Source organism: Aulonocara stuartgranti, assembly GCF_965226115.1.
Source record: "Aulonocara stuartgranti genome assembly, chromosome: 6".
NCBI lineage: Eukaryota > Metazoa > Chordata > Actinopteri > Cichliformes > Cichlidae > Aulonocara > Aulonocara stuartgranti.
In genome coordinates, this window is record NC_138944.1 from 25,636,407 (window position 1) to 25,649,142 (window position 12,736).

The 12,736-nt window shown below is 39.3% G+C and overlaps 1 protein-coding gene across 14 annotated transcripts in view; it reads right to left on the reverse strand.

Annotated features, from left to right (window-relative positions):
• The window catches only part of inpp4b (inositol polyphosphate-4-phosphatase type II B), a 384,743-nt gene that overhangs the window by 38,672 nt on the left and 333,335 nt on the right, over positions 1-12,736 (reverse strand). For all 14 annotated transcript variants that reach the window (XM_082537632.1, XM_082537630.1, XM_082537622.1 and 11 more), the window contains 2 exons: positions 8,050-8,154; positions 4,286-4,394 (listed from right to left, as the gene is read on the reverse strand). In XM_082537632.1, the coding sequence (XP_082393758.1) occupies positions 4,286-4,394; positions 8,050-8,154 (214 nt within the window). The remainder of the gene's footprint in view (positions 1-4,285; positions 4,395-8,049; positions 8,155-12,736) is intronic.

The window sequence follows — 12,736 nt, forward strand, 5'->3', positions numbered from 1 at the left end:
CAAAAAGCCTCATCAGGTCCTTTTAGGCTAAATAGTTGGTCTGATGTTTGGTGTGTGCACAATAAAGGCAAACCGAACAATAAAATAATGAGTGTCTTTCCTGTCCTTCAGCCATTTAGTAAGCGTGCACGTCCGTTATAATGGCCTGAGTGAATACTTGGAGAATTTGAGTTTATTCCTGTTTTTACTGACAAATCACTACATTCCAGGTCAAACATGCAGGCTGAGTGCAGGCCGTAGTCGGGTAGCCAGGCGGAAAATTGGAAAATTTAAGCTACAGTGAGTCATTAGCTAAGGCAAATATGAAACAAAAAGCTGTGTCTCCCCAGAGAATTATTTCTGAAGTCTAATCTCTCATTCAAAGTGAATGATTTCACTTCAGTGGATTCTCGAAAATATGCTAACATTATCATTGTTCATGCTAGCAGATAAAACTGACCATCTTCAGCAAATTCACTTGTGCATTTTACCGTAAAAAAAGCCCTTTCTTTATTTTTTATTATCAGCACAGGGCCGCGACTATTTTCCCTTCAGCTTATCCATTTTATACCCATACCTCAGCCCTCTCAATCTTGCTTCTCCCCCTTTTCTTGAGCTGCAAACTCTGTAACTAATTGGATCTGGCATGGTCTGTAATGACTTTGCACTCTATGGGGAGCTATGGGAAAAATCACCCTTCATTTCATCTGGCATCACTCAAGTGACCACATACTGAACCTCAGCGACATATAGCTCCATCCTGCATCCAAAAGGCAAAGACAGCAACATTTACAGGATACTGCTGATCTCGGGTTTGAGAGACTCATATGCATGTGTTGGCCCCTGAGGGCATTTTCAGTTTTATATATGTATGTGTGTGCATAATACCATTATCAACGTCATTTGTCAAATGTTGAAAGTGAGAACCCAAAAGCAGATTCTGCTTTTGGGTTCTCAGGCATAGTTAAACAGGAAACTCGAGAATTTATCGAAGCTGATGATCAGTGTACAAAACAAAACTGAATAAGAAGGAAAACTGAAATCTTCCACTTACTGAACATCAGTGTTGAGTAAGTTACTTTAAATTAGTAACTTAGTTACATTACTAGTTACTTCTATCAAAAGTAACTCAGTTACTTCAAGTTACTCGTTACTTTCAAAGTTACTAGGGAAAGTAACTTTGGTTTTACTCAGAATTCTCTTGTTAATGTGTTGCTTCCATAACTTTGCCAGTCTTCTAGCTTGCTTACTTGCCACAAGTGCACTGTGCCACCTACCAATAGAAAAAAAAAATAATGTGCATATTTCCACGAGAGAAATCCCACGCCTGGACCGTCATTGACCGTTGCCATGATTCTAGCCTACGTCACAGCGTCATGTGCGCTTTTTACATCCAACACAAAAACTGCAGTCGTGGTGCTTTCGATTGTACTCAGAACTTCTGCCTTCCGAATAGGAAGATGTAGGTAACACCAGACTGCAGATGAGCTGCATACAGGGCTGGACTGGGACAAAAAATCAGCCCGGGCATTTTGACTAGAGACCAGCCCACCATTATAGGAAAAATCATGAAGCCTTTGAATGAAAATAAACACTGTTGTGACAGTGATGTACACTGTTTTGATGGTATATATGTATCAATCTATCAATCGTTTGTTGTAAGATTCAGATAATTATTTAATAAAAGCTAGACATTTTAAATGAGAATAAGAAAGAAAAGTATTTCTTTGTGCCCCCCTCTCCCTGTTAATGCCCTACATGGCCCCCTGGCAAAACTTTGCTAGATCCGCCCCTGCACAGTTACCAGCTGTCAGCTACTTAGAAAAGGATCCTGGTCTTATTTGTCTCTCAGAAACAGTTCATAACTTCCCTTCAACTCATTCATGACAAAAGGTAAACCTGTTTCCCCATCATAGCTCTGATGATTCAGTAAGGACATCTCCTGGTTTCATCTTCACGTTTCCCTCTCACCACATATCCAAACCATATCATGACCAGCAGCTTTACAGCTGTGTAAAGTGTTTTAAGTATTCTATCTATTTTATTTATTGAATTTTATTGTTTTATTTATATTTTGATATTGCTAGGGATGATGCAATGATCGGGGACCATTCTTAATTTCGTTGTTCTCATGACAATGACAATAAAGTTTCTGATTCTGATTCTGTGGCTCCAGCAAACATCAGCTGATACTAGAAATTAATATTAAATAAATTCTAACAACAGCTGATCAAGCTTAAACGTGCTGCTGTTGTTTAACGCAACATTTCCTGGTTTCCTCTTTCTGGCGCAAAGTGGGCGATAAACAAACAAGAGAGAAAAGCCGATCAGCTGATCATTGATCAGTTTCATGATTGAAGTAGAAACAGGAGAGGGAGGGGGGAGAGAATGAGAGGAGAAGAGGCAGCTGCAGCGTCATGACAGAATAAATCCAGCTTTGTGTCTTTTTCATTGTAGCTGAAGTACCGGACAAACTGTGTTCCTTTGCACCTCAATATGAAACCTGTAATATTTTCTCTGAATACGAGACGATTCTGTTTTTTACTGGACGGTTGGCAACTCTAATAATTAACCTTATGAACAAAATAAAGTTCAACATCATTAACATCATAGCACCCACCCAGCTGTATAGAAACTCTGTCATGCTAGCTAGTACGCAGTATGGAAAAAGTCAGAATAACGAAAATAAACTCCACCTAAACTTGGTTTATATCTGACCCAGAGAGACTGCAGGTCATAACTTCTTACCTGAAGTTCAGTTCACACTTGGACCGGCGGCCACCTCGGGTCTCTCCTCCTTCTGTGTCCGTTTTCTCTCATCCACCTGCTGGCCTCTACCACTTGCTAATGTTACTGAATCTGTGGAAGCTCCGCGATAGCCACCACACGAAGTAACGAGTAACGACCCTATCTAAATCCCAGTAACGACTAACGCGTTCCTGGCATAATAACTAGTTACCGTGCTCGTTACCACAATAACAACGTAGTTACTGTAACGTGTTACTTAATAACGTGTTAGTCCCAACACTGCTGAACTAAAGCTGGGAGACACAAGGGATTGAAGAACAGACACTCAGACAAAGGACTAGGGGAGATAGCAACAATGAATACACAGGAGGGTGATCAGGGGAAGTGAAAACACCAGGGAACGCAGCTGAAACTTTTCAAGGAAATGAGACTGAGTAAAGCAAAAACTAAACACTAAGCACGCAGGATAAGAGATTACCAAAATAAAACAGGAAACAATGAGAAAAGGACTGAGAGATAAAAAGATAAACAACATGAAAATGAGAGTAACTGAACACAGAAGACTTGAGTTGAGCCCTGAGATGAGACTAAGGGAACAGGGAGGGGACAGTAAAGGGAACTAATTAACAATTTTTGAAAATCAAAAACAATCGTGAATTAACAAAACTCAAAGATTCAAACACAAACGTTGGATCACAGACCCAGCACCATGACAGGATTTGAAGATCTAGCAGTGATGGTCAGTGAAGAAAGCAAACAAGACACATTTAACCCATCCAGCCATGAAGCAGAGAGATGCTTCACAGCCAAATACCGAACTTAATAAAACATAAAAATATAAAAATCTCCCTGTTTGTCAATGAAAGGCACTAAAAATGTTTCTAGGTTGAACACTGATTTGAGAAAGAGCAGTATATTAGAAAGAGTTTATACTCCAAGCAAATATTTTTTTAAGAATTCATATTGTTTTAGAAGAAGGACTTGGTTCTATGAGAAAAATTAGAGGTCATCACAATGGCTGGATTATTGCAGACTAACTGCAGACCCATCTGACAACTGGTGTCCATGTGCACTCCAAACATCGTTGTGTAGTACCAGTTTTATCGCTGCTCATAAACTCAGCTGACAATTTCCCCCTTTCTTGAAACCTTAAAACTCGAGTGCGAGCTGCAGCTGGCAGCTGGGAAGTTGCAGAAAAAAAGCGGCTCTTCAATGTTCACGAACATATTTAGGAAGAAGAAAAATGCTTGCCAGGAAAAAGAACAGGTGCAGAGGAAGTTCTGACTCAACAAACCCTTTCCATCACGCCTGTTGCCTCGAGTCAAATAGAGCTGTCAGAGGCAGTAGAGTCCCAGTCTAATTTCAGCAATAGCTTGGCTGTAAGTAACTGTATGGGGCTCCGAAAATAAAGTCTGTGGGCCAGGGACAAATTTGTTTGCCAGTATTAATTATGACCAAGTTAGATTCTTTTGTCAATAAAAGCCAGTTCCTCCAACATGGGCCTGGATTAAATCACTCAGGTACCTATGCCTTCATGGTGTAAACATTTATTTTGTACCTCTTTTTCTCTGCTTCATATCTGCTCAGGAGTCGCTGGAGACCACCACCTTTAAAGCCCTGGAAGTGGGCAGCTGGGGCACCAACAGTGACGATGTCGTAAAACGCATCTGTAAAGAGAGAGAAAATTGAGTTCACAGCATTTTAGATACAGATTTTTTTTTTTTAAAGGCAGAACCTGCAAAACTGGAGTTACTGGAGGACCCCGAATTGAGAAAACTGAGAACATGAATGAATCCTGTCAAAGTAAATTACATATTAATATAATTTCAAGTAGGATTTTTCACGGAAATGATGGAAATGCTGCTAATAAGAGTAATTTCAAGACACACAGACATGAGAAATGACTAATGTCGGCTGTCTTCCGGCTTCAGCTCAAATTAAAATATGAAAAAAAAATGTAAATATGCCGACCTCCATATCTAATGGCCAATAAATGAAAAATTAGCAATTAAACAATAGATGGGAGAAACACCCTTCAAGCATGTTATGAGTGTTGAAGTTGAACAGTTTGTTAAACTATGTTGGCAACAAATGGCAACAAGTAATCACGTGAGTTTCAATAAAGCAAAATAATTTTTAAACAGCGCTGTCATATTACCTTAGTAAGGAATCATAAATAACGACACATAACCAACGTTAAGAGGATCTATTTATGTTCTGTGAAAGGAAAAAACAATATATCAGATTTTCGTCACCAAATATCGGTATTGAAATCATTTTTTCAAATCTCATATCTGTCAGCCTCTAATTATCTCTATGTATGCTTGGCTCTACTTCTTGCCATCTTTTCATCTTTATTTTGGTCTGGTCCCACGTTAACCTGGAAGGACAACCAATGTCACAGTATTTCTTTTCAATTTGCACACCGGGGTCATAAGTAAATAAACACTTCACAGACGGCTAGGCGGCACAGAGGTGCTTAGAACAGGGCTTGATTTGAATGAGTAATGGCTGAAACTGTCAATTAAAGCAGGAAAAACAGAAGGGGGTATGGGGGGGGGGGGGGGGGTGAATATTTTGGTGTGGTTTAGTGCTTGGTCAGTTAATGAACGCCCATGAGAAAACAACAGTCCACAATAATATTCTAACCAAAAAAAAGAGGCTGAAAACACAAATTAATGACACAACAGTTGCAAGTCTTGCCACAGAGAAGTAAATGACAACACCACTGTAGACCAATAGTGGTTTGATGTCGAGGCTTTGCTACTACCCACTGTTTCTTCCATTAATTATTGAGGTGCCTGGCCATAACACTCCCTGACTGCCACATGTCTGGCCCCTGGAGTTTTCAGATATCTAAGTTCCCTTAATTGGTTCTCCCCCCAGCAGAAGTATACTGAAAAGCAATGGCGGATTTCAGAACATCAAGCACAATGACCAATTTGTGCTCGATTTGCTTGCTCTTTTTCACACACCGACCGTTTCTCAATAAATCAACAACGGAGCAAGCTGTTATACTGAGAGGACAGTGGCTTTCTGGAAAGAGTAAACTGGTTGTGGCAGTCAGGATGATTGGTTATAATCCATGCTTAACCCATTCAACAGTCCCTTTTAACAATGACAAAGCATTGTTTTACTCGACCTAAATGAGTGCTGAATAATGCTTTCAGTTCAGCTTTGCCGAGCTGTGCATTTAGGCTGGAAATATTCTATAGTTGTCATTTTAGAGGCAGAAGACAGCCACTCACAGTAAAACAAATGAATACTGTTTAGAGCTGGAAGTGTTGCTTTCCTCCCTATCTTCTTTTCTTGCTGAACGATCGGGAGACAAAATGAAAATTAATGGTTTTGCATTGTTGAGTAAATTACATAGCCAAACTTCATCACTTCAGAAAATCAAATGGAAAAATAGAGCTCTTCACTGTAGTTGAAACTGAAACTCAGTTGCATTATGGACCAGTTTTCATTGTCTTCTGTGCCTCTCTGATTGCAATCATTTTCTTTCCTTGTGGTTTTTCTTTTGCCTTTTCAAAGCAAGTAAATTTGAAGGGAAAAAAATGAATTTTACATCCAATAAAGGTTGCTAGAATAAATTAAAACACGAGGATAGCCTAATACCCAGAAATGATGGCTATTTTTTAAAGACAATCTTCTCATCAGTGGCTCTCTGTCTTAATTTTGCACTTAACCATTCACATCAGATAACCACTGATGAACATGCATGAAAGCTGGCACATGTTGAACTAATTAGAGACAATCAGCAAGTGAACTGGAAACCATGAGCCAGTCGTGTTGCTGTATCGATACATACTGTAGAAGCTCTATACTGTAAAATAGAGCTTCTTAAAAGTATCACGAAAGACGAAGGCTACGTTTTTATGGTTTCCTTGGCTTACTGCATCCATCTTGGATTAGTTGTAAAATCATACCAAAGTACTGAAAGCCACATTTCCATAACTTTTGTGCTTTAAAGCACTTTAAAAAGTCTGATTTGACTAGGGATTCGACTGGTGAAACATCTCTCAGCCAATGTGTTATTGTGTAAAACTCACAATACCATCCCTCATTTCTTGATGTGCAGGTGCATCTCTCAGGTCCTGTGTAAAATCTGGGTCTTTGGTGGATTTCTTCCCAGTCATGTCCTGTCCTTTCTTAAGGACATGACTTTCAGATACTGTTAATCTGCTGTAGATAATCTTTTAAACGGTCACATCTTCTTTTGCCCTCCACTTTTCCACTTTCCTCAAACTTTTTAAGGACACACTGCACACCACGCTGAGCCATCCCAGGTTTTTGTGTAATAGTTATTTGAGAATCACTTTGTTGTCTCAAAAATGATACTTTAGATCTGTCAAACCACGTTATGTTTGCCATGAAATAAGTCTCAAGAAATTAAATAAATGATGTGTTTTTACAGCAGGCTGTTAGGAGTGCCAAGTTGTCTGTTCATCAGTTAGATGCCTCATTTTTTGATTCAATATGTCAGAGTTAGATGGCTTATCATACACAAATCTACAATTACAAGAAAGTCTGGGTTCTTGAAAGCAAAATATAAAGAAATGATGGATGGATTGAGACTTTTGCACCGCGGATCAACATTACTTACTTAACATTGTGACACCAGTGGAAGCTGTGTATACTCTGCATTACACTTAAGCTGCAGCATCTCTGTCTGGTGTGAATTGGGCCAACAGAAGGGAATTAATAGTGTCTCTAAAGTTTATATTAATATTTTTAGATAAAAAGTCGCAGAACTGTATAATGTCTCTGTTTGACTATTTTTATTTGTCCTATCAGAAGCCTTAAAGAAAGACTGATATGTATTTCAACGTTTGCCTGTCTTCAACTTTCCATCAATCATCTGTTGTTTAGTTGCACTGGAGCCCATTCACAGATCATCAGGAAGTAGTTAGTTGCCTTAATATGCTGAGACAGTTCCAGGGCAAAAACAGCCTCTGCCAGCAACAGAGCAGCAGTGGAAGAGACAGCCTAGTCCTTCACTCCACAAAAACGCAAAGGGCTTAATTAGTGTTTTGTCTGTTTTTTTTTAGGCCAAGTTAATTCTCACCTTTCAGCCTGGATGATGACCTAGAACCTCCCTGTCTGAGCCCCCTGAGTGTCTCAGACAGATGGAGAAGTCAAGCACAGTAGGTGACAATGTTTCCATACCGTGTTTGAAGTTACGTTGTGCACAGCTTGAGCTGAGAACCACTTAGAATGAAACTGTTCTCCCACACAAAACCTAATTGCTCTTGAAAGGACGTCTGAAGACAATACATGCAATGATGAATCTAAAACAAGTCCAAGTCAGAGGTGCAGTACCTGTTTTTTTGGGGCATGTCACCCTCATCCTCTGGGTGTGCAGGTTTATCGGAATAAACTCCAGAGACTTTTGAGCTTTGCAGCAGCTTGGCTTGAATGAGCAACCTGAAAACATAAACAACAGTATATGTCACAAAACCAGGTTGTGTTGGTCAAGATCTTGAAGAAGAAAGAAGAAAAAAAATCCTTGTACTGTAAAAGCGATTGTGTAGAAGTTATGCTGGGTATTTGTAGTAACCACAACCAAATTTTGATACATTTCCTACACAAATGATTGAAGACACCGAGTTCTTTGCTAAATTAACATGTATTTATTTCACGTTTACATACATTTAAATTGACCAGTGTGCAGTCTTTGTCAGTGTAATAATGATATATCCTGATGCAAATAATAAAAAATTGCATCAGGATATATCATTATTTCTACATTTCTCAGAAGACCAGAGGATTTCTGGCTATACAGTCCAAAAGGTCTCATGCTGGCCTATCTTGCCATGTTTCTAATGGCTCCATCACCCTAAAGTAAAAGCAGGATGGCTGACTCCATGCAACTATGAAAAACTGGTGACTGCGTTGAATCTGTTAGAAACGGATTACAAGTAGCTCTGGTGACCAACTGGTCACCTGCAGTTTAAGGTGCAACACCACCAACCTTATTCGATCACATGGTAACTACACAGATTGGCCAACGGGAGCCAATCTATCTCCAAACAGTGGCAGTCTGATTTGGACTGACAACAGTCACTCTAAGAAAAGTCAATTTGCAGTTGAAGGTTTGCAAATAATAATCACTGTCCAATACAGTGGTTTATTGTGGGAGTTACGTTCTAAAAATAACCTGCGATAGGTGAAATCGGCGAAGTAGCCAACTTTATTTTTTACAATTATTATAGATGTTTTAAGGCTGTAAAACCCCTCACTATACACTTTTATAAGACAGGCATGAACATTTTCACACTTTTCTCTCCTGTTTAAACACTCTCAAAGTTCAAACCTTTGTAGAAAAACAAGTTTAGTATTATAGAATGAAACCAAAAGCACCCACGGGTGCCTCTGACAGTGCAAAACGTTTCGTCGACATTGTAGTGTTTGTTGGGGAGAAAACTTACAAATATACAGTGCAGCACTTCAGAGTCACACTGCTAGCGATCGAAGATTTATGTAAATTTTACAAGGTGAACGCATTCTGTACTGTACAGGAGACACGGCATGGAGGAGATTGATTGACAATGGTCTACAGCCAATTAGGATGCAGAACACAATGCGCTGTGAAAAAAAAAGAATTAAAAAAAGCAAAATTGCACTCAAAAAAATCCGCGAAACAGCGAGGCTGCGAAAGGTGAACCGCATTATAGCGAGGGACCACTGTATACACATGCATAAAGATTGCAAACATGTAGCAATCAATCTGAGTCCATCTGTGCTGATATAATTAGTTAACGTGAATGTCTGTGTATGTAGACAGCAACATATTTGTTATTCAAGTGCCATCTGATAGCAGACTGACCATTTTATCATCATGACAGACAGCAACTGAGTGTAAGTGCCGTCCTCAAAGCAGCCATTTCAAAGGCAGTGAGATTGCAAGTTCATTGCATAAAGTCGAAATAATGTTCTCCAATCACTGTCTTCACTAGTGTGACTGTATCATAATGTCCTGCAACATAACTTTCAGCTGTTTTAATTTGCTCCTCTTAATGTCAGAGTATAATCCACATTCCCTGAGCAAATTGTATCTTTTTTCTGCAATATTAGTCATTTGGTCTTCCTTTTGAGTCTTTCATATAAAAAAAACCCCCAACCCATATACCACATACATTCCAACATATTTGGCGTTGCAAATACAAAGTGTTTCTCTGAAAAGTGCAAAGCTGTGTCACTGTGAAGAATGTTCTGATTTTATCTAATGATGTTTTCATGCTTATTCACTGTGTTACACCATAAACTGTATTCAATGTGCTTTGATTTGAAGCAACGGTGTTCTATTACTTTTAAACCATATATCTGAGTTTCAAAGTGGTTCATCATGTCTGCAGCCTTGTCATTTGTCAGCCTATTGTATTATAGAAAGCCCTTACTGTCTGCTACAGCTACACCACATTACATTACATGGCTTTTCACTTCATCAGTTCATGTGGCAAGGGACAAAGACACAGAGGCAGGAAGCATTAGATAATAAGTTAAATATATGATCAATTGTTCTCTTGATTGATTTACCAATGAAAAGAAAACCCCTGCGCAATTCAGTGACTTGAGATCTATTTAATGCACGACTGAGTGACAAAAGGGAATACAAAGCAAATTAAAATCGATTTAAATTAGAAGTTGTTGAAGTGGCTGCAGTGCAGATTCAGATATACCTCTACGGATGCGGGGACTTTTACAACTTAATTGCTACAATATGCCGTATAAACGGAAGACATTTGTTCGTTCTCCGTCAGAATTGGTCACTTAATGAATCTGACTTCAGAATACAGCCCCAAAAATAGAGCACAGTTTCACATTTCGCAGGACTTTAAGATAACTGAGAGGACAATTTTCCCAAACAAACAATAACCTTTAAATAAAATGTCAGAAAGTAATCATACAGTTTTAAAATACTGTAAGCTATGAAGAAATTATTGTAATTAATTCTTTCATGTTCACCATCATGGACTGGACTGTTAAACCAAAATACCCTACCTTTTAATGTGCATCAAGACTGTTTAACACACAGTTGGAACCCAGCAAAGTCAAAATCAGCTGACTTGCAACCTTGCAATAACCTCTAATTTATGGTGTAATGCTTTGAGCACAGTACTTTATGTCCTTTGCAAACACTACTCTGTTCAAAATGTCCAATTAAATGTTCCTGCCAAATGACATTCTTTGTTTTTGGCTCATATTTAAGCTCAAAATCATTTTCTGACACTTCAATTTGGCTGCTCATATCCAACAGGGGTCATTAGCCTTTTGAGCATTCAAATACACTCGAGCAAAAGAGGCACTGCAATCTTTGCAAGTAGAAGTAATTGAGTTATAAAATATATAAATATATCCCCTTCAAGCTCGGCTCCTCTACCAGAGGCATGGAGGTTAACGGTCCTGTGCAGTATCTTTGGTGTTCCTATGACTGCAAACTTCTGGACAGAGATCTTGGATGTTGTTTCTGGAATCTGCTAGTTGTTGGAGCTGCTCGCCAAGTTTGGGGGTCACCTCCCCGAGTGCTCTAATTACCACGGGGACCACTGTTGCCTTCACCCTCCACAGCTTCTCTACCTCCTCTTTGAGTCCTTGGTATTTCTCGAACTTCTCGTGTTCCTTCTCCCTCACGTTGCTGTCACGTGGTATAGCTTTCTATCACTACAGCCGCCTTCCTCTGCTTGTCCACCAGATGACTTCCAGATACAGACGGACCAACTTCCAGACAGACCAAGAAGTCCCACAGGATCTTAGCTCAGTCATCCTCAACCAATCTGGAGGGCATATCCCATTTTGACCTTGACACTTACAGACCCTGCACCTTGTTGTTACGTGCTGGATTATCTCAGGGCCATTTCCACACAGCCTGAACCGTCGGGTCTTGCCTGCTATGGTTCAGAGTGTTTAAATGAGAAGCTGCATCTATTCATTCTGTTTTATAAAAGCAATTGCAGCATTAGCCCGATCAGGTGTTTTTATTCAGCAGTGTTATATTTAATATCGCAAAGGCTTGTCTTGTGATGACTTATCCAGAATTTGTGTGTCGATGTGTCGATGAATGCCAAGCTTCTTGAGACACATTAATAGTCTGTCTGCACACAAAGGCTGTGGGCAGACAAACCTACTTTTGCTGATGTGGGAAACACATCATCACATTCCTTTAAGCCAGAGGAAGTGACTTTTTTCCCCAGGAAAAACCCACCAGGAAAGAATAAAAACTTTCCTGTGCAGCAGTTTGTATCAGCATTACAGGATAAACAAACATTCCTTATTTAGGAGGGGATTCATAAAATATTCTGGTTAGTCGAAGACATTCCTGTCATATTAACAACACCAAAAATGTCCAGAATGTGAAATTCTGGCATAATTTCTAAATGTTTTAGAATGATTTTATTGTAACAAATTGCTCGTGTCAGTAATTCGTTTACTTAACATGTTTAATTTGTGTGTGAGTGGCAGTATAGCGTGTTAACTGCAGAATAATGACTAAAACCATACTTTGCAACTCTTCTATCTGACAAGCAACATAACTCACCTTTAGGAAAACTTAACTAAGCTGTACTGAATCTTCTCCTCCTGTAATCACTCTTGAGGCAACAGACCAATAGCCAACAATCAGAGCCTCAGCACTATTTACGATCTATGTTGACACAGAAGATAGATGAGAAAACCTGTAACCCGCCACAAATTTTTAACATCATTTGGCAGGAAGGCCAGAGATGAAAACAAACTCACTGCAACTCAATTACAGCATATAATGGTGCAACTGCTGACCCACTCAAGCTGAAATGTGTTGCCTCAAAAATGGATAACACTAATGACTCAGCTGGAGACGTTGGAGATGTGGCTGGTATTTTTATGAGCGCTGAAATCAATCATGTCTTCTTACTAAGGTGGCAGATTTGCTGCCCTTTATCAAAGTGAAAAAATAGACAGATGCCGTTTCTAGCTAAATATACATTCTGCTTAAAAATACAGTGCAAACCAAAGCATGAGCAGTTTTCAA